The 23,690-nt window shown below is 36.4% G+C and overlaps 2 protein-coding genes across 2 annotated transcripts in view; one reads left to right on the top strand and one right to left on the bottom strand.

The window, feature by feature from the left end:
• The window catches only part of dhrs11a (dehydrogenase/reductase 11a), a 33,887-nt gene extending 32,550 nt beyond the window's left edge, over positions 1–1,337 (top strand). Inside the window, exon 7 of the mRNA XM_081366255.1 lies at positions 1–1,337. This exon is cut by the window's left edge and continues 423 nt beyond it. The gene's annotated coding sequence lies outside the window, so the exon portion shown is untranslated.
• Positions 1,338–2,045: 708 nt separating this feature from the next.
• Positions 2,046–22,215, bottom strand: LOC308691321 (sodium- and chloride-dependent GABA transporter ine; the record flags this gene model as incomplete). Its single annotated transcript, XM_081366396.1, has 13 exons — positions 2,046–2,192; positions 3,731–3,898; positions 4,011–4,075; positions 4,207–4,306; positions 11,060–11,200; positions 12,257–12,369; positions 12,474–12,598; positions 12,884–12,987; positions 14,756–14,890; positions 16,892–17,024; positions 18,897–19,101; positions 19,291–19,425; positions 22,083–22,215. 13 exons carry the CDS (start codon positions 22,213–22,215, stop codon positions 2,046–2,048), a joined length of 1,704 nt encoding a protein of 567 aa, XP_081222522.1.
• Between the last annotated feature and the right edge of the window lie 1,475 nt (positions 22,216–23,690).

Here is a 23,690-nt window from a genome sequence, read left to right as displayed (position 1 = left end):
ATCTGTTAGTTTGAGAGTGTGTGGCGATTGTTGCTCGGTGCGGGTGAGGTGATGTTAATTACTGTATTAATTTTAGTCAAACTTGAATTGTATGTAGATGTGGTTCTCATACCGTATTTACCGTGGATTGTATACCGTGCGTTCCTTTGAAGCGGCGAGTCTCGAGCTTTTATGAAATGAAATCAAGCGCATGATTTTCATATTTAAGGGAGAAGCCCGTTTGATTGCAGTCACACTCCGAATCAGGAACCCGATCAATGTTGGTTTTTACACTGAAGGTATGACACTGGCTTCGAGTATGGAAACACTGTAGTGAACACTTGAAAAGAAATAATACTTGATATAATCTATTCTTACTGACTGAACATGATGATTATTGATTATGGATAAATTCCTTTTCCTTTTCACTGTTTGTCGCCTCAACGTCTCAAAAAAAAATCCAAAACTTGATCTTTTCGGTGGAACTGTTTTATATGTGGGAAAATTTAGCCTTAATTTAACTATTCGAAGTTTGAATAAAATATGAAATAAATCAAATTCTCAGGAAACCTGTCCAGTTCACATTTGCATTTATTTGTGACATTATTTCATGGAAAGAACGTTTTCCCCCAATTCTAATTACCATAATCCATTAGTATTTATTAATCATGGTACTATTTGTTGTGTTGCCTTTATGCATATTTTATGTTTTGGAAAAAAAAAAATCATTAAATTGTTTTTAAATTTGTAATACAATAACAAAATACTGTAATGTAATATTTAAATTCTAAAGTATTTAATATGGTGGTATTTAATATGGCAGATTTAAATTTGAAAAATAATTTAATTAAGGTAAGTTTTCTATTAATGACTCCATAATTGACATTAAAAAATAATGTCACAAGGAAAAATTGTTATTAAATAATTTTCTTTTGTTTTTAGGGTGAAATGTAACCTGGACATGTTTCTGTGAGATTCGCTCACTTTAATCTTATAAATTTACAATAGGGTGGAAACAATCAAGTCTTAATCTGAAGGTATTTTGAAACGTTCCTCTGTTATAATGTATAAATCCACATGAACTCTTGCCAATGTTAGTGGTATTTGGTTTGTATATTTTTAGCATGGGTTAATTATGAATTTGCATGAATGTCAGCTTTTAACTCTTATAAAAACTGGAGATGTACAAAATAAGGAACTATTACTGTAAAGGGCCGGTGGTTGAACGCACTGAGGTTAAAGTTCAGCGCCTGGACCCTGAAGAGGAAGGCTTTATCTCATGTCGGACTGTCCTTCAATGATCACGCCCAGAACGGTTACAAAACACCTGATAATGACAATAAAATCACAATGGGCACAACAAATGACTCTTACGTTCTTTTTCTTGCCTTGGTCTGAGTTTGAGATCTTTAATTTGAATGATGTCAACATGAAATTTTTGCACTGTTTTGTAATGCACATACAGTAAACCTTAAAAGACAAGTGCTTATTTTTCCAGGTTAAGTTCAGGAATCCCAGCCAAACTGTAGATATTAACTCTTTTTTAATGATCTTTTTCACAAAATTGGCCCCCAGAATATTTTGTTGTATGAAAACCTGAACATATATATCAAAAGAATAGTATTCTAGCTTCATGCATTCTTTTTTTTATCAAAACTTTAATGTGGATAAGTTTCATAAAAAAGCAACATTTCCAACAAAAAGCTGAGAAAATGGCGTTTTTGTCTGGACATTCAGAACGTACAGTGCAGTCATTTTATCTCTTCTTGGGTTCCACATTTCATTATGCAATTTTTGATTGATATGCAGTTTAATATTTGATGGTTGTGTTATTTTAAATCTGCTGACGCTTATTTCCACTTCTCTCTGTCTTTTCAGGAGATTCAGTTCTAGGTACAAAATGGGTTGTTTCTGTCATAGTTAAATATACTTGTTAAAACATTTCGGCTAATATCTCAGACAGATCTTCACTGATCCGGTCAATAATCCTCAGGCACGTTGACTGGATTTGATCGGTCTGGTTTCCAGCGGTCTGGTTGTAGTCCAGTCTCAGGTTTAATAGCAGCTCATAAATTAGTCTGGATTGGTGTTTTATTATCTGAGCTGATGATGGCGATGTTGGGGATCACCTCCATGATGGCTCCTTTCTGCTGGTAATACGGGCTCTCCGAGTCCTCGTCCAGAGAAAACGGTGTGACCGACTTTTTTAGTTTCTGAAACGAGAGAAAAGCACAAATCTGTATCTTCACCGATCCAGTGCTGATCATTTCACATATTTTTCAACATTGCACTGGAATGAAATGATTTAGGATTTACTTTGACATTATTATAATACTAGCAATTTATGAAATGAGTGAAAATTGATTTAAACATAACATTTTGAAGTAGAAAGACTGAAATAGTATTTTCTTGTGAAATGTACTCCAGTAGGCTAATCTATCTCTAAAAAATTATATTTTTTTACTGGATAGGCCCAAATATTCTTAAACGTTTAACTTAGAAATTACCTTTCAACATTTTCAACACTTGATCACAAATGACAGTAAAGGCATTTATAATGTTACAAAAGATTATATTTCAAATAAACGCTGTTCTTTTGAACTTTCTATTCATCAAAGAACCATGAAAAATAAAATGTATCACGGTGTCCACAAACATATGAACTGTTTCCAACATTCACTGTAAAAAAAAAATTCTGTTAAATTTACGGTAAAAAACTGGCAGCTGTGGTTATTCGGAAGTTTACTGTAAAAAATACGGTAGCAACATTTTAGGTTTTACAGACTTAACTTAAAATTTACAGTAATAAACCGTATTTAATTATCTGATATAATGTTAATTTACCGACCTATTAAAGTATTAATATCTGTTTTGTACCATTGTAATACACTGACAACCAACAATCACAGCAGTAATGAGTCACATGATCAATCAAAGCTGTTCTTCCACAAGAAAGTTAATACTAATATATATATATATATATATATATATATAGAAGCTGCACAGTTTCATTCACGCAAACATTAAACACCATCATGGTAATTTTAAAAATACAATAAACATTAATTTAACAACATTAAATGTAACATAAACCCCTAACGTACATAACTGATTAGAAAACAAAACTATGACGAAACATAGTTATTTTTTACAAAAATACATCAAATGTGAAGTGTCACGCAGGGAATTGTGGGAATGTCAATTTACGGTTTTTCACTGTAAATTATACAATGACTTGTTCGTTTTCACTTCCAAAAACTACATTTAACGGTATTTTACAGTAAAATTACATTAAATGTACCATTAGATCTATCACAGTTATTCACCGTATATAGTAAGGAAACTTTCTGTTAACCAATTAACAGTTTTTCACTGTAGCATTTTTACAGTCTTTTACTGTTAAAATCACGATCATTTTTAATCATAAATGTTTTTTGAGCATCAAATCATCATATTAGAGTGATTTCTGAAGGATCATGTGACACTGAAGACTGGAGTAATGATGCTGAAAATTCAGCTTTGATCACAGGAATAAATTACACTTTACTATATATTCAAATTTTTTCGCTATTTTTAAATTCTAATAATATTTCACAATTTTGACTGTATTTTGATCAAATAAATGCAGCCATGGTGAGCATTAAAGACATCTTTTGAAAAACATTAAAAAATCTTTCCAACCCCAAACTTTGAAATAAATGTCTCCAGCCAATGACCCATTGGAAGCCGAAACGGAGAGTGGGTCCAGTACCTGAGCGAAGGATCCGGGCAGAACCCAGAGTGTGTGAGCGGCTGCTAGAGGAATCCAGATGATGGACGCTAGAGCGATGAGCCAGCCGACAGCCTGAGCCCACGGCGGGTACACGTAATCCTCGTATCGAGCCGGTTTAAACTGGATCACGGAGAACACCAGGATCACCTGGACACACACAAATCCCTCTCAGTCCCAACACCAATCCACCTATCACTGAGTCAGTCACTGAGATCGCACTCACGGTTATCAGAACAGGACAGATCACCCACCAGCAGACCCTGAAGAAAATGTTGGGTCTTTTTCCCGTCATCTCTATTAAATTACTGGACAGACGATTCACACCTATTAACACAGAGCTCAGGTTAACCAAGATATTGCAATTTTACAATTTTGTTTCATGCTTGTTTTATTTACAAAAACATTTTTTTTTTTTTTTTACATTGTGAATAAAGAATCAGATGTTTCTCTCTCACCGTAGAGCCAACAAACACCAATCACTTCAAAAAATGCCAGGAACATGATGGACACGATCGCTGTGTAATGATCCATCAGCTGGAACACGTAGATCCCGACCTGAAGCAGAAGACCATGAGACGTTCATTAACTTCATCAGACACACTTCATCTGAACTTCACAATACAGCCCTGCTTTATGGAGCTAGAAGAGTCTCAATAAAGATAAATGCACAAACTGCATTCACATATGCACACACAGGATACACAAATGCACACACATGATTCATAAATACACACACAGGATACACAAATGCGCACAAAATTCACAAATGCACACACAGAATTTAAAAAGCACAGAAGATTCACAAATGCATACAAAATTCAGAAATGCACACAAAATTCAGAAATACACACACAATTCAGAAATGAAAACAAAATTTACAAATGCACACAAGATTCACAAATGCTCAGGACAAGATTCAGAAATGTATTTCTGATGCACACACAAATATATCTTGATTTACAAACTGCTTGCGGTCTGTGAACTTCACTGCATTTGTGTGTGAATTTTGAGACTCCCCTGACTTGGCTCAACACACAAATGCCTTTTTTTAAACAGGGAATGACCTGTGACCAATCAGATACGTCCCTTGTTTTAGCCAATCACAAGAACGCACCCCACGTGGGAGATTGTTTACTTGTAAACCAATCACATGAAGTGTGGGCGCGAGCGCTAGAGCGAGGTGGGTGGAGTTCTGCCAGTTGGTTTAGACCGGCTTCTTAGGCGGTGGGCCAAGTCCGTCTATCTCGTTTAGTTTTTGATTTGACAGTTACTCAGCAGCTGTGTGGCTCATTTTTGTCTGTATGAATAATTCACAAAAAGATTAATGATTGTTTCCAACGCCAATTGTTGCACATTAAAGTATAAAAATAGATTTCATTTCGCTAGCTGATCACAAACGTTGGCCGGAGTGAGATCCAATCAACGCTTGTGTTGTTACCTTGTTGAATAGATTTGGCCAATCACGTTATTCGTTGAACCGACGTCGCGTCAGTTTTGAGTCTAGTACAGTCTACAACCCAACGTGAAGAGACCGGTGTGTCTCGGCAAGACAACGTCAAGGTAAGATTTGTTTTACAATGATTATACACCCCTATATCTTAATGCTTTTCATATAAGTTGTATTTAAGACTGCAAGCTATAGTTCGCCGTGAGTGTTGTCGTCAGTGATGCGCGGGTCAATGTATAAACAAACCGCACCCGACCGACGTTTTCAACTAACCCGCCCGCAACTCGGACCGCAAAAAACGAAAAAGAAAATATTGTACCCGACCCGCTTCCTGACCCGCATTTTTTTTTAAGTAGCTATAATGCTCATCGTAGCTATTAATATAACTTAATATTCTAATTTTGTCAAGAATTATAAAAAATCGTCAATATAAGCTCATAATTTGAACTAAAATAGTCTAAATGTTTAGTTTTAAAAACAATTTTAAAAAGCTGGCATTGTCTATTTTGATGTTTCTGCGCAAGTTCAGCAGACAGGTTCGGGTTTGTTCCGATCAGAGCTCGTGAGCGGAGAGCGCATTTCTGAATATTCCGCTCCGCTCATGGTCGCTCGTCCAACCCAGATGGCCTGCTGGTTCGAAAATATGTGGAATAAGGGCTGCCTCCGACTATTTTTTTTTCTTGTCGACTAGTTGCTCATTTAAGCCATTCGTGGACAAATCGCCCCTTTATATTAAATTAATTACTTAAAGGCTAGCCTACAGGAATACGCGTAATGACCGCACGCTTAAAGCTTGCCACAAAGAACCGGTTGAAGTAATGATTATGAATGTGTCTAAATTAGCAAGGAGACATTTAATTGTTTAGTAATAAACTGGTGTTTTCTGTGTCGCTGCAAATATGAAGTTGACAATGCGGAGATTGCCGACTCGCCATGAACGCCAGAGAGAAATGCACATTTCATATGGATTAGCCTACATAATCAGAGAGTATAGCCTATTTATTTTGGTTTGAATATTTTCGTTTAAAAGTAGACATTTCAAGCTTTCTGTAATATATAGCCTATATTTATCAAATCTGTGAGGCACAAGTTGAGTTTCGGCGCCCTCCAGTTCACATGCAGTGATCGCGTACCGGCGCCTTATTTTGTCTGCTATATGCTTCTTATTTAATAAATACGGGCAATTGATTGATAAAACATTGATCAAAATTAAGATACAATTTATACAAAACGAAAATCTTTTAAAAAGAGTTTTCTATAAAACAAAACTTAATGAAGTCGTCAAAATCATGTTTTACCAAAAACAGCGCCGTTGCTAGGAGGGCGCCAGCGCCGTTGCTAGGAGGGCGCCAGCGCCTCTGCCTCTCAGCGCCTCTGCCTCGCGAGTGGATGATAGCCCTGAAGACGCCTAGCAATGATGTACCTTTAGTGGTAGTATACCTTTAGTTAAGTTATCGCAGCGCGCTAAGAGACAATGTTGTCGGAAAATGCAGCCCAGGTATTGATTCCAAAGCTCTCTTCTTTGGTCAGAACCATGGAGAGCGATCGCGGATTTACTTTTACAATGCAACACAATATTTAAAGAGCATCAAGCTATTACAATCTATGTATACGCACAGATAATATAACAGTAGGCTATATTAGTAAATATTTTTTTATTCCGTGATTGGATAACGTTTTTTTATTTTATTTTTATTTAACGTTTTTAATTTAAGGCCCACCCACAATTGGTCTGGCTTATCCAAAACTGGAATCCTGGCGCCGTGCCTGGTTGGTCGTGCCAGTTTTGTGGTTATCAAATGTGTAAATAGCATCGCAAGAAGTAGCCTACACATGACAAAACCAGCACTTTGGTCATCATCTTTCATTATTTCGGCAAATGTCTCCCACCCTTTGCTCTTTCTATTTGTGTATTTGCGGAGCTTCCACTCCCCAGTCTTCACCTTTTCTCTTGCCGCCTCCATCTCTACCTGCAGACTGAGCTCGTGCGTCATCTTCGCGCCAGTTATTCAGCCAATAAAGTGTAAATTAAATTTAAAACGTATTCATAGAAAATTGTGTCTAGAACTATATCAATTACAAAGGTTTAATTGGCATCTTTATTTCAAACGATCCGACCGACCGCGACCCGAATATCATTAAAAATATTTTTGGATGACTCGTAACCGCAGGCACCCGCTCATTTCGGATCAACCCGCGCATCACTGGTTGTTGTTGATGAGAACAGTAACGTTAGCCACGAAAGAATGTTGGTAAGTGGAGCAGTAAAGCTAGGTCTATAACGGTATGCTGCTTAGGCTAATCCAAAATAATAATTCGGTACATACACAATAAACTAAGCAAAGAGTTTTCAAATACGGGATTATTACGGGAAAAATTTTAAACGGGAAGACAGCAGGAAATAAGTCTGACTAGGGAGAATCACGGGGTAAACGGGAGGGTATGTCGAGGTTGGTTACAGCAAGCTACCTAGGCTACAAGTAAGCTAGACTAATTATCAGCTAAAAAGAGTGCAAACCAAAATAAAGAATGATTTCAAATCAACTTTATAGTGGTAGTCATGGAGTTATTTAAGCCAATTATGGTTGATTGTCAGTTTATACAATGACACAATTCTGTGCATGGTACATCTGTCAGTGGTTGGGCTTCACCTACACAACAGAACAGGTATAAGATGGAATATGGTGGAAAAATATTTTAGTTAAAGATGGCTGTTTTTGAGCTATTTAACAAAATTATTTGTGGTCAGAACTGCAGTAGTCTTAATACAAATGTCAAGATGAAAAATGTGATTGAATATTATCTAGTAATGTGCGCTTTCTGTGTTTATTTATCTGAATATAATTCAGTTGTTTATCTAACACGGACAGGACAACATCATATCTCTCCACACCCAAATGACTACAGAGGTGATCGTTGACAATCATCACATCAACAGCACCATGATGGAGCAGGTCAAGATCACAGAGTTGCTTAGTATCCACATCACAGATGACCCATCTCGATCTATCGACACCACCAACAGAACCTGGCCAAGAAATTCCAAAAGCCTCTGCACTTCCTCCCACAGTCGAGGAAGGCTCATCTCCCAAAAATCCATCCTCTTAACTTTCTATAGGGGAATCATAGAGAGCCTCTTCCTTCCACCCCCACCCTCCAGTACCTAAGGGCAGCTGATTGACTCTTGCACAAATACACTGGTAGTTTACACTATGATGCTGCTACATTGTTTTATTTTTAAATTTGCTATGAACATTTGACCCCACTTACACTGCCTTTGCTACTTGTCATGTCATGCACTTACACAATAATACTATATTAATTAGGGATAAGGCACGATTTTCAAATATTCGATTAGCTGATTTTATTATAGAATAGGATGTGCGGGATGATTGTCTTTAAAAAATCCCCATGTTTTAGTTGTGGTTATAAGTTGCAATCCTAAATTCACATAAAAATTTTATACATTTAATAAATATATTCTTAATATTTGTTGTTTTTGTTTGTGTTTAAGCGTGTATATATATGTCAATATTAATTTTGAGACTTGAAATGTAAACTCTCAAGGGTTGGATTTCTAAATATATGTTGGTTATGTGTCTATTCAGAATGACTTCTGAGCAACAACCTTTTTTTTTTGGGGGTATGTCATATGCATCACTTGCATATCATTATTCATTCACGTGAAAACATGTTTAACAGTACCAGACATTAGGAAAATATGACATACGGATGTGCATTGTACCGTTACAGTCAAGTCAAGTTTATTTATATAGCGCTTTTCACAATAGAGATTGTATCAAAGCAGCTTCACAGTATTAAATTAAAATAATACATCAATGTTTGTTTCTAGTGGAAAACGTCCACGTTTGGTAATGCTGATCAATATTATTGTTGATTGATTAATTAAATTAAATATCCCCAACTGAGCAAGCCATAGGCAACAGTCCATTGCATTAATAAAAATAATTTGTGTGTAGCCTAGGCTACATTGAACAGACTTTGCCCAACTTGTCAGGGAAAGGAGTTACAGGGCTTTTTACATTTGAGGCTAAACGGATAAAACACCTCATTTTTACTTCAGTATTACTGAACTACATTACTAAAATTACATTTTTTAAGATTAAAGCAAAATTAAAATTTAAAGAACGCAGCTTCTTGGTCACTGACAAAGATTACTTTGCCTCCGCTGTAGAAACTGTGTTCATTATTTATTGGTTGTCAAGGAAACGGGAGGTTTTCTAACGTTATGATTAGTACTCCTGCTTACTTGCCGGTTTAAAAAAGTAAGAGTTTGTAAGGACATTTTGCGTCAAATGTGCAAACAACAAAGTTGGAAACAATGTCTGCAGTACTTATACGATTTTATTACATGGCCTCAGCAAAAAAAAAAAAAAAAAAAAACGTACACAGCTGAGAGGTAAGTATTAAATTCGTAATTTCGAGGTCCGGCCCACCGCCTCAACCATAGACTGTAAAAAATGGTCTCAACCAACTGGCAGAACTCCACCCACCTCGCTCGCTCGCGCCCACACTTCATGTGATTGGCTTACAAGTAAACAATCTCCCACGTGGGGTGCGTTCTTGTGATTGGCTAAAACAAGGGAGGTATCTGATTGGTCACAGGTCATTCCCTGTTTAAAAAAAGGCATTTGTGTGTTGAGCCAAGTCAGGGGAGTCTCAAAATTCACACACAAATGCAGTGAAGTTCACAGACCGCAAGCAGTTTGTAAATCAAGATATATTTGTGTGTGCATCAGAAATACATTTCTGAATCTTGTCCTGAGCATTTGTGAATCTTGTGTGCATTTGTAAATTTTGTTTTCATTTCTGAATTGTGTGTGTATTTCTGAATTTTGTGTGCATTTCTGAATTTTGTATGCATTTGTGAATCTTCTGTGCTTTTTAAAATTCTGTGTGTGCATTTGTGAATTTTGTGCGCATTTGTGTATCCTGTGTGTGTATTTATGAATCATGTATGTGCATTTGTGTATCCTGTGTGTGCATATGTGAATGCAGTTTGTGCATTTATCTTTATTGAGACTCTTCTAGCTCCATACTGCTTTACAGACATAAATGCATCTGCAATCGTTTTATATTAAATATAGTTGAAATGGGATCATAATGAATGCATTATTAAAGTAATGCATTAAAAATGAATTTAAATATTATTTATTAAAGATTTTGTGAGCATATTGCATAGTTGTGCTTGGCATCAATTTGTTTTATTTGTGATTTGCTGACATAACCATAGAGAACCATAACATTACTGGTTATGTTGTAGCCAATGTTTGCTTTTTCCAGTCAGTTTTTTTTCTATGCATTCTTTTGCATAGTAAAATAAATCCTGTAGCTGTTGTTACCAAATATTTTCCCCAAATAATGTTGTCAGATTCAAGTTTTGTTCTTCCCTCATATTTAATATATATATATATAGAGTTTAGATGCAAAAGCCTCTAAGAAAATTTCAGATGGCACTTAGAGGCTTTTTCATCTGAACTCTTCATATATATATATATATATACACACCCTCTATCACTTTTGTTCACTAATGTATACAAACACTTAATATCATTGCTTTAGACAATACAATTTAAATGCAAGTGTCATTTATTTAAAATAAATCGTTAACAGTAAATCACAGCAAAGGTATTTCTAACTTCTTTTTACTTCTAAGCAAAGAACGAAAAGTATATCAGGTCTTGAATCACATTCAGTCTCTTGTGTTACGTGAGCACGAGTGTGTGAACGAGCAGTAAGTGTCGCTAATAACAAGAGTTTCTCAATTCTACGTACAGCACCTTTAATGTTAGTATAAAAGCTAAAAGTAAAGTAAAGTAAAGTAAAAGTGATCATGTAACCTGCATGACATGAGGGATGCCCATGAGGAAGGCCGCACCGCAGACTATGAGCACAACAAACTCCTTGTGTTTGAGGTATTTCAGGATGGGTTTACTGTAACTGTCCAACAGACTGGTCACCATCACCTCCACCATGGCAAACTACAGAACACCAGCACAACAACACGAGGTAAAGTTTAACAGTGTGTTTCTGACAAATGATTCCAACAGCATTCCTCCTGCAAACATTCATGCATGTGTTGCTAATGTTTTATCATGAACAGAGTGAATGAACAGCTCACATTTATAAATCACAGATGTAACAGTCTTCAGTCGTGATATAATCCTAAAGAAGACATGGCTTCATTTCACTCCAAAATATATATAAATTAGGGATGCACAGATATGAACATTTTGGCCGATACTGATAACCGATAATTCTATATATTTGAAAGCCGATAACCGATATATTGGCTGATAAATCTAAATCCAAATTTGTATTACATTTTTGAGAGCCTGATTACAAAAACAAAAGTCTCATCATTAAAATCCATGTCCCACGCACACAATTATAATGATGTTTCATAATAATTGTATAGCTTATATGACAGACTTGTGTTGCACATGTTGCACTGAACTGTATTTTCCTTTTTTGAAGTGATTTCAATCATATTTCAAGCACTTCAAACCCATCATGTTGAACAGTGCGCATCTGAAGAGTTGCAGCTGAAGGAAATAATACATTATTTATCGGCTTTAAAATATCGGCCAAATTTTCTTATCGGGCCGATAACGATAACATTAAAAATTATATCGACCGATATCGATACCGATATGGTTGCCAATATATCATGCATCACTAATATCACTATTTTGCATTAAAAAAAGAAGCCTGATAGGATTATTTATTTGTTTCTTCTTTTGATCAAGGTTGAAATACAGAATGACCTGGTTATGTTTTACAAATGTTTTGTGAGATTCACCCTCAAATGATCTCACAAGCAATGTTTAATCATCTATTTACAGTATAATAGGAGCAACTACTGCTGGAAATCACAAGTAGTAGGTCATGTCATGTGAACTCGTCTCTTGTTATGCATTAACACTTTTAGTGTTTATGAATACAGTAAAAGTTCATTGTAAGAACATCATCATGTTAGCATTATATAATGCCACATTAACCAGGTGTGTGTTAGTTAAAGAGTGTCGTCATGATACCTGACTGTCGAGGCCGAGGCAGAGTAACATGAAGAAGAAGAGAACGGCCCACAGAGGAGCAACAGGCATCGTCACAAAGGCTTGTGGGTAAACCACGAACACCAGACCTGGACCTGCACGGAGAATAATCATCATTCATCAATGCTATTCAAGTTATTTAGTTGCAAACATTATAAAAAAACAACAAAGTAAAGGAATCAACACTGAAATAACCCACCGTCCACTGCGATCTCACTGACTGGCACGTTCTGAAGATGGGACATGTAACCAAACGCGGAAAAGATGACAAATCCAGCGAAGATACTAGTCAAGGAATTTGTGATGGAAATGGCCAGAGTGTCTCTACAGTGACGGGAATAAAAAAGGACGAATATGTGATTAAATCAATGTTAATGAATATCTTATTTTATATCTCTCTGCTCATTTAGCCCTGATGATATAACATTAAATACAGGGCAGTATAAATTAATGAGAGCTATAAATCAATTATCACAGTGATCTTTGCTCTGGAGCGATATAGACAAATACAACTAGATTTTATATAACTTTCAGGAAAGTAGATTAGAGATGGTGTGTATGCAACAAGACACACAGGATTTATAATAACACAGGTTGATCTTCTCGTACTTGAGGACGTTGTTGTTGAAGTTGTTGTAGCTGGACATGGCCATCAGAGAGCCGAAGCCGATCCCGATAGAGTTAAAGATTTGAGCCGCCGCATTAATCCATACCTAAACACACACACATTACACAATGTGTTAATATGAAACACAGTCAAACAAACATAATGTGTAACTGAATGACAACAAGCACAGCATTGTCTCAAGATCTACACACACATACAGCAGCTTTCCTTTCTCAATCATTCTCATCTTTACCATCATTAGGTTTTTAATTAGGGCTGCCAAATTTAACATGTTAAAGGTAAGCTTGACGTAGGCATAAAGGTATGTCTTTTTTTTGTTTTGTTCAAAATTAAATAAAATTAAATGAGTCGATACATCATCAATCTTTTTTTCAAAGCATGTTTTTGTCTTACCCTGATTTACTACGGTAAGCCTGTTAATAGTATTTATATAAAACCTGTCGGGATGGTTTTCGCGGGAAATTACGTACTCGTCCGTGTGTGTCTCGTCATATCCGTAAAGTTGTGTGTGTGTGTGTGTGTCTGTGGCAAAGGTTAAGAAAGGTTGACATGGAGCTGCTAAATCTCGAATTTCAAACACTAGAAGGCCAAAAGTTTACCTTTAATTTATGGTATTAATGAAGTTAATGACAATACATAAGTACACTGTAAAAAATATTCTTACTTGCCATTTTTGTCTTGTTTTCCATTACAAATATCAAAATAAATAAAATAAATAAAGATATATTTACTGAAGAAGCAAAATGTCTCCAAATTAAGTGAGTTTTGCTTAAAACAAGAACACTTCTGCCAATGGGGTCAGAAAAATATATTTCTTCTCCTTTGAATTAAGTTTCTTTTTCTGACCTCATTGGTAAATAATTGTTCTTGTTTTAAGCATAAAGTCACTTCATTTTTTTTTTGTAAATTTTTCATAGAACAAGACTTCTTAAGTCATTCTCGAGTAAATGCATCATGATTTAAGAATGTTTAGATATTTGTACTAGAATGTATTTTCTTGCAGTGTAGTCGCAACAAAAAAACCCAAAACATCATTTATGCACATTATTTAGTTTCTCCTAATCTAAATGCAGTAATACTAAATGCACTTCTTTTTGTGCATCCAAACAATTATTTTAAAGGGGTGGTATAATGCCCTTTTCACAAGATGTAAAATAAGTCTCTGATGTCCGCAGAGTGTGTGTGTGAAGTTTTAGCTCAAAATACCCCACAGATATTTTTATATAGCATGCTAAAATCGTCACTTTTTGTGTCTGTCCCTTTAAATGCAAATGAGCAGCTGCTCCCGGCACAGGGGGCGGAGCTTCAAGAGCTTGTGTTCTTTTACCTCACACACACATGCACTGGAAATTTCAAAAACTTTTAGCCTTTTATGTTCAAACCGGAGTTAGACAATGATGGAGAGACTCAAGAAGAAGTGACAACATGTAGAAGCAACAGGACATTTCTGAATGGTTAGTTGATGAATTTATGAAGCTTATGTGTAGTTATCTTCTAGTCATTGATTAGCATACTGTCTTGATAATCTATAAATCCTGTTCAGGGGGCGGGGTTTATGTAAATTCTAGGGTTGGTGATGTCACTAACCCGGGAGGAATGTGGTGTAGTCTCTACCAGCCGTTTGTTGTAGTCCTTAAAACGCGATTTCTTTAAAAGCAAATATCTCCCTTTGCTTTGAACTTTGAGCGTTGTAACTTTGCAGATGTTGTTTATGCTCAAACAGCAACATTACACACTAACTAAAGTTAGAAAAGTGAAATCATAATCAACCACCCCTTTAACAAAAAAAGATAGTATTATAATGATAAATGATTGTAATGTATTATCAGCCCTATCTGTGATGTATTCCCCACCTCCACATTAAGGAGCTTGTCCCACTCGGGAATGATGAAGAATCGGATGCCGTCTATGGCTCCCGGCAGCTGCACGTTATTGATCAGCAGAGCCAGAAGAATCACGTATGGAAACAGAGCGGTGAAGTACACAACCTGTGACGAACATGTGTAAAGATCAACTTACAAACATGAACATGGAAAATCTGGAGAAAAATACAAATAAAATGATAGTAATAAGGTAGGACAGTATAAGGTGAATTTAATTGTCATTAAAATAATATAATGCAGTGCATGACTATGATTGATGTATTTTCCATATGTTCATGTCTTGCTGAATCTGCAGTAATGTATTAACATGGTATTTAAGAGATGGTAACATGATAATACCATGGTGTTCTTTGAAACACCTTGGGGGAAAAACACATAAATGGGTAAATAAAAAAAAATAAAAAAATAAAAATGAAATTAATTAAAAATTTAGAAATTTGTAATTTTTATAAGTTATTATTTGTATAACTTTTTATTTTCCTCAAATTGTTTATCACTTTGTATTTTATTTTATTTTACAGCCTAATCTGGGATTTTCTTTTATGTACGATTTATTTGTGTTTATGTGCTTTTTGTTTATTTCTTTTGAATGATCTCTGTCAATACCAAAAAACCTTTCAATTAGAAAAAAAAGATCTGCAGAACACATGAAATCAGTATGTGAATGTGACCTGTGTTGTAAAGTAACTTTTAAAAGTTATGCGTTACAATATTGCGTTACTCCCTATAAAAAAGTAACTAAAATTTGTGGAAAGTGCGTTAATGTGTTACATTACTTTTTCTCACCTGGGCTGGGTTTTTTGTTTGTTTTTTGATAACAAAAAGAAAAACTGTTTTTGGCAAATATAAAGGCTCTTTCACACTAAAAGTGAAATGAATAAAGGCCCTTGCACACTGAGTCTGAAATTTGCGTCCATAGCAAGCATTTTGAATGGTGTTTTGACAATTCAGAGCCACCGAATCACGAAAGCGGAAAAACGCATGCGATAAATAAACACTGAGTCCGAAATTTCCGCATGTGTTTTTTCGTATTCGTGAATATTCATGATTCGGTGGCTCTAAATTGTCAAAACACCATTCAAAATGCTTGCTATGGACGCGAAAAACGCAGAAAATCGAACCTGATTCGATTTTTTTTTTGACGGACGAAAGTTTCGGAGGCAGTGTGCAAGCGTGATTGACATAACGTGAGGTTGTATTTATTTTTTAACGTGCGAAAATTTCGGATGCGAATTTCGGCCTCAGTGTGCAAGGGCCTTAATAAGCCTCAGGCTGAAGCTAATGCAGATTGACACCTGTACAGTAGAAGGCGCTGCTCAAACAAACCTTTAAAGGAGAAGTTCACTTTTAAAATGAAAATTCTGTCATCATATAATCACCCTCATGTTGTTTCAAACCTGTATGAATTTCTTTCTTCTGCTGAACAGAAAGGAAGATATTTAGAAGAATATCAGTAACCAGACAGTTTTTGGGTCCCATCGACTTCCATAGTATATTTTTTTCCTACTATGGAAGTCAATGGGACCCAAAAACTGTCTGGTTACTGATATTCTTCTAAATATCTTCCTTTCTGTTCAGCAGAAGAAAGAAATTCATACAGGTTTGAAACAACATGAGGGTGATTATATGATGACAGAATTTTCATTTTAAAAGTGAACTTCTCCTTTAAGTTCAACACTCTTCAGCAAGAAAAAAGAAAAAAAAGAAACACAAATGTGATGTTAATCTAAAGTCATTCATGGTTGAATTGGATCATCGAAAGTCAGCAGCAAAGACGTTGTTTAATAAGGTGACATAAAGTATATTTGCGATATTTTACATATTTAATTATTGCAGGTTTGCGTAATATTCTAATTGTGCATTTCACTGTGGACAACATGAGGACAAGAGAGCTGTCAGTCAATAAAAGAGAAAACAAAGTAACTTGCTGAAGGGTTAATTTGCTGCAAAAGTAACTCAGATAATTTTGTTGTAAATTTAAAAGAAATGCATTCTTTTACTAGTTACCTGAAAAAGTAATCTGATTACATAACTCGTGTAACTTGTAATGCGTTACCCCCATCAGCATGATGATGACTGTTGTGTTCTCCGTCTGTTTATTCTTACCTTCCCGGTGGATTTGACCCCTTTAAAGATGCAGAGGTAGACGAGGATCCAGGCCAGCAGAAGCAGGAGGAAGAGCTCCCATCTCAAGACACCCGTCTCCTCCACGCCACTGGTCCTCTCCAGCACCTTTAAACTGGCACACACACACACACACACACACACACACACACACACACACACACACACACACACACACACACACACACACACACACACACACACACACACACACTGCAGTCAACATCAGAACACTTCACTGACCAATCAAGCAAGGCCGTAACCATGTCTTGAGCAATTTTTGTTGTACAAAATGTGTGTATATTTTAAAATATGCACACCTTCACTGTTAATCAAATACCCAATATGCCGAAACATCACATTCAGTTATGAATTACATGAAATTTGACAAAAAAAAGAAGTACTCTTCTGCATACTTTCAAAAAGTGTACTTATTATGGAAATAATATACTTTTAAATAATATGCTTAAGTGCAAACTGAATGTTTTGTTTTTAAATGACTTTTAAATGATTTGCTGTTAAATGAAAATGTATTAAAATTTAAATTAAATAATATTAAATGCAATTAGTTGAAGTTCTGACCCACTTAAGTAAGATGTTATATGATTATGTCTATTGTCTTTAAAATATGGTTAAAGTGTACTGCAGAATATACTGGTAAACTAAAATATATTTTGTCAATTCTATGACACGTTTAAAAAAAAAAAGGTTTTGATCTTATATATTTATAATTTAATATCCTAATGTCACATATAGGACATGTATTAATGTATTAACTTTAAATGTAATCTCAAAACTTCATATGTTATTCAACACATCCAGTTACACACGTGTACTTGTACTGTTTTAAAGCACAACAAAAGATTATTAAAACATAATCATTTAAAATATACTTTAAAGTAAAACTGACATTATTAAAAAGTGCACTTCTTAAAGTGTGTTTAGAAACAGTCATGAAAGTGACTCATAAGTCGTGGCCTTATATTTCATTAATATTATATTAACTGCAAGTACAGATTTTTTATAAATACTTTCATAAAATTTGAGTGCACATTCATTGCAGTTAAGCACACTTTTCACAAGCGGTTGAGTCGTTTGCATCGCTGGATATTGTTGGACGTTTAGCATTTCTATTGTAAAACATTAGTTAAAATTAAATATTTAGCTACTTCCAGTAGACTACCTCTAACTCTTTCACCCATGAAACTATAGGATCACTATATTGAATTCATGCACGGCTTCTGTGAACAGTAAAGCCCCGCCTCCTTTGATCTGATTGGTCACCTCAATGTCACCATTATTTTGACATTGACAAGAGCTGTTAGACCACTGAGGCTGACCAGACTAAATATCGAACTTTTAAAGTCGTCTTGTGATGAAAATCCAGCTTTTAATGTTGTTTATGTGTCTATGTGGTGTTTTTAATCTGCTTTAAGACAAACCATGTGTAAATTCATAAGTCGACTCCATTGCTGAGTATTTCCTCCTTAAAACTGCAGTGAACCAAAGACAGTCTCAAAAACACGCTTTGAAATCGCTGGTGTTTCTGACGTCACAAACTACCTTGTAACCAATCAGATCAACGTGTGATCGTCAACCAGTGGATCTCTGAGCTGAGTGAGTGAGTGGAGGCGGGGCTCATTTGCATATTCATAGAACCGCGCATACTAAATGAGGCAAGGGTGTCGAGTTACATTCAAGCTATTTTAAGACATAAAGATGTTTTTTCAGGGAAAAAACGTTTAAATATGTAATTTTGGTGAGTTTTAAGGGATTAAATGACTGACTTCCATCATTCTAACAACAAACAGAGCGGTGCATAATTGAGAGCAGCTTCAAAAATATTAAATATTGGGGAACAGTTTGGCAGTAGCTGCTTTGAAACAGTCTGTATTGCATAAAGTGCCATAGAGATAAAGGCACCTTGACTATATTTTTGTCTATGGTGGTTACATGATTAAGTTAAGAAGAAGAGGGATGAACACACTTGAAGAACTGCTGGCTGGCGGTGGAGGACGAGGAGCTGTTGCTCGCCCGGTCGGAGCAGTTTGCCGTGTTCCATGTGTTATTGCAGTTTTCCCAGAGAAGCTCGCTTCGAAATGAGCTGAACATGTAGTACAGCGCCCATGTGATGATTATATTATAGTATGTGCACATGATGAAAGAGATGGCCACCGTTGCCATGCCAACACCTGGATAGATTGATTACAGGTTACTGACCTTTAGTCGGAACTGAATCATATATTCTCATATCAGTGACAATTATGTCTGTATTGATCTGAGTCTGAAGGACTTGTTTGTCAAAACATTTCCATGGTGTTGTGCATTAACATTGCAGTTAATCTCAGGGATTTTAATGTCATGATTATGCATGCTGTGACCTTTCAGCAGGGGACAGGCTTTGGCGAGGGCCAGTACGGGTCCCCTTCGCAGGTACTGGCCCAGTGTCAGCTCCATGTGCAGTAGTGGGATCCCCAACACCACCAGCATGAGCAGGTACGGCACCAGGAACGCACCTGAGGACGACAGGGACCGCAACAACACTTCACTGAGGATGCACAGGTGATAACATCCAGTCCAGTCCAGTTCAGTTCAGTTCAGTCCAGTCCAGTCCAGTCCAGTCCAGTCCAATTTATTCTAGTCCAGTCCAGTCCAGTCCAGTCCAGTTCGGTCGAGTCCAGTTCAGTCCAGTCCAGTCCAGTTCAGTTCAGTCCAGTCCAGTTCAGTTCAGTCCAGTCCAGTCCAGTTCAGTCCAGTCCAGTCCAGTTCAGTTCAGTTCAGTTCAGTTAATTTCAGTTCAGTTCAGTTCAGTTCAGTTCAGTTTAGTCCAGTCCAGTCCAGTCCAGTTCAGTTCAGTTCAGTTCAGTTCAGTTCAGTTCAGTCCAGTCCAGTCCAGTTCAGTCCAGTTCAGTTCAGTTCAGTCCAGTCCAGTCCAGTCCAGTCCAGTTCAGTTCAGTCCAGTCCAGTCCAGTCCAGTCCAGTTAATTTCAGTTCAGTTCAGTTCAGTCCAGTTCAGTTCAGTTCAGTTCAGTTTAGTTCAATCCAGTCCAGTTCAGTTCAGTCCAGTCCAGTCCAGTCCAGTCCAGTCCAGTTCAGTTAATTTCAGTTCAGTCCAGTCCAGTCCAGTCCAGTTCAGTTCAGTTAATTTCAGTTCAGTTCAGTTCAGTTCAGTTCAGTTCAGTCCAGTCCAGTCCAGTTCAGTTTAGTTCAGCTCAGCTCAGCTCAGCCCAGCCCAGCCCAGCCCAGTCCAGTCCAGTCCAGTTCAGTTCAGTTCAGTTCAGTTAATTTCAGTTCAGTTCAGTTCAGTTCAGTTCAATCCAGTCCAGTCCAGTCCAGTTCAGTTCAGTTCAGTTCAGTTCTGTCCAGTTCAGTTCAGTTAATTTCAGTTCAGTCCAGTTCAGTCCAGTCCAGTCCAGTTCATTTCAGTTCAGTTCAGTTCAGTCCAGTTCAGTTCAGTTCAGTTCAGTTCAGTCCAGTCCAGTCCAGTCCATTTCAGTTCAGTTCAGTTCAGTTCAGTTCAGTTCAGTTCAGTTCAGTCCAGTTCAGTTCAGTTAATTTCAGTTTAGTCCAGTCCAGTCCAGTCCAGTCCAGTTCAGTTCAGCTCAGTCCAGTTCAGCTCAGTTCAGTTCAGTTCAGTTCAGTTCAGTTCAGTTCAGTTCAACCATATCATAACAGAAGCTGGCCTGTGGTCAGGTCAGTTCAGTTCAGTTCAGTTCAGTTCAGTTCAGTTCAGTTCAGTTCAGTCCAGTTCAGTTCAGTTCAGTTCAGTTCAGTTCAGTTCAGTTCAGTTCAGTCCAGTCCAGTCCAGTCCAGTCCAGTTCAGCTCAGTCCAGTTCAGCTCAGTTCAGTTCAGTTCAGTTCAGTTCAGTTCAGTTCAGTTCAGTTCAGTTCAACCATATCATAACAGAAGCTGGCCTGTGGTCAGGTCAGTTCAGTTCAGTTCAGTTCAGTTCAGTTCAGTTCAGTTCAGTTCAGTTCAGTTCAGTTCAGTTCAGTCCAGTCCAGTCCAGTTCAGTCCAGTCCAGTCCAGTCCAGTCCAGTCCAGTTCAGTCCAGTTCAGTTCAGTTAATTTCAGTTCAGTTCAGTTCAACCATATCATAACAGAAGCTTGTCAAACCTATCAGATGGTGAAATAGAAAAACTTCTAAAATATTATTATATATGTATTAATTATATATGTTATAAATATATATTTGGATTCACATTTATATATTCAGGAATATATATATATATATATATATACATATACAGAATATATAAATGTAAATCCAATATATAGTTATGAATATATAAATGTAAATTATGAATGTATAGATCGACATAGCTTATAATAAAATAAAGAATTAAAACTCTGAACCAGTATATATATATATATATACACATTTTTAGATTACATTAGATAACACTAGTTACACGTAAGCATTATAGCAATATAAAGGTGTCCAGTGTGATCTGAGAGGAATTGCAGTGTCACGGTTGATCTTACACACCATTCCCGTTACAGATAAACTCATTCATCAACACTGTGGATGTGTGGTCATTCTGACTTTTACAGTCTGAAAGGTAAAGGTGAAACGGTTGAATAACAAACTCAGCTGTCATACAGACATATGCATGGCGTCATAATGCCAGTGTTTCCACACCAAAGGGCCACTAATAATGTGTATTGATTAATTGGTAGACATCCAAAGTGCCATGAGGAGAAACACGGGACAGGTTATGCTGGTCAGTTGTTTGGTCCTCTTTGTAAGTGATGATAAGCATTAGATAAGTTGTGCACTGCGAAAAATGCTTTTCTTACTTAGTATTTGTGTCTTGTTTCCAGTCCAAATATCGAAAGATTCTTAAATCAAGATGCATTTACTAGAAGAGTAAAATGCCATAAGATATTATGTCTTCAAATTTAAGTGAGTTGTTGCTTAAAAAAGCTAAATGATCTGCTAACGGGGTCAGAAAAATAATCTTGTTTCTGTTTGAATTAACATTATTTTTCTGACCCCATTGGCTTTTTTTAAGCAACAGCTCTCTTGATTTTGATTGATTTCCCCAGAAAACAAGACATAATATTGTATGGCATTTTACTCATCTAGTAAATGCATCTTGATTTAAGAGTTTTTAGATATTTGGACTGCAAATATTTTTTTTAAAGCATTTTCCGCAGTGCGTGTCTCACCTCCACCGCTCCTATAGCACAGGTACGGGAACCTCCAGATGTTTCCCAGTCCCACCGCACACCCGATCCCAGCCAGAGTGAACTCGATCTGCCTGCTCCATGTGGGTCTGCCGGCCTCCTCGTGCACAGCCATGCTTCTTCACAGGGATACAGGTGTGTGTGTGTGTGTGTGTGTGTGAAAGCAGACTGAGATTACAGGAGAGAGTCGTGCTGTAATGATTGTTGAGGAGCTGTAATGATTAGCTGGGAGGCGTGGGACAGGGACAAACCACTGCACGTGACGTGATGTTGCTTCTGCTTTTTCAGGGTTAGACACATTGGTTTGTGTCAAATCAAATCAAATCAAATCAAACTTAATTTATAAAGCACTGGAAAAAATTATATGAATAATAAGTTGTGACAACATACATATTTACATTGCTTTAACTCATCAAAATATTTGAGTTATACACCAGTAAGTTCAACAAAAATTTTAGCCAATTTAAAATGACTTAAACATCCAAGTTGATTGCACTTATTTTTTTTTTTACAGTGCACTTTAAAACAACCAAAGTGGACCAAAGTGCTGTACAGAAAAAATAAACAAAAAACATAAAATACATGCTTTATGTAAAGTATATAATACAGACAAAACAAATCAAGAGACATAAAACATAAAATAAACAAAATGTCAACGTCAGGTGTCAAAGGAGAAAAGTGATTTAAAAGCAGACGGTGAAGAGGCAGAGGAAGATCGTTCCACAGTTTAGGAGTGCAAATATTTATATAGTTATATAGTTATATAGTTATTCTGCTTCTAATATTTTTGTTTTTGTATTGAGAACGAAGCATATTGGACAAACAAGAGTACATATAACCAAACACGTCAGGGGTATATAGAAAGAAAAAAATAGAAAAACATTGTATCTCTTAAACAGTTGCATTTCTCGTATTGCTTTTGAGTTCTTACTTTTACATATTGTTTCCTATGTATTTTAATGTCAGTTCAAATACAGGCATTTTCTCAAACCATTTGACTTTATGACTAAAATAACGAGCACATATAATAATTACATTTAAAATAAATATTTTTATCACCATCCAATGAGAAACACAATGACATCAAATCAGCGTCTAGATTAACAACAGTCTTAGCTTCTTTTCGTTAATAATCTTTCAAATTTCAAACCTTAGGACATTCCCAAAATAAATGATTGTGCTCCGTAATGTTTTTAGTGGCTTCTCTACAAAAACGCGCTGAACCGTAGGAAACTGATGTTCTTCTAGTTGTTTACCTTACGGATCAGGAGTCTCACACATTCATATAAAATAGCTCACTTATGCCTTGCAAAATCTACTGGATTTTAGGGCATAGATGCATATGGATAATAACCATGTGAAGTTGTGAATGTAGCGCCATCTTGAGGCAGAATTTGGTACTTAACCTCTAGATGGTACTTGTATTTTATGAACTTGTTATTTGTGTGCATGCTTGCTTGTCAATCAAGCTGTCTTTATTTGGGGAGAAAGTGAATAATGCATGAATCAGCTCACTCTCTGTTCATGGTGTGAGGAGTGTCCACTGGCCTGTGGTCTGATCCAGTAGTTTGTGGGTATGGTGTGTCACCA

This window comes from Scardinius erythrophthalmus, assembly GCF_964197995.2.
Source record: "Scardinius erythrophthalmus genome assembly, chromosome: 5".
Lineage (NCBI taxonomy): Eukaryota > Metazoa > Chordata > Actinopteri > Cypriniformes > Leuciscidae > Scardinius > Scardinius erythrophthalmus.
The sequence above is the reverse complement of the archived record's forward strand: the minus strand, read 5'-3'. Positions and strand labels throughout refer to the sequence as shown.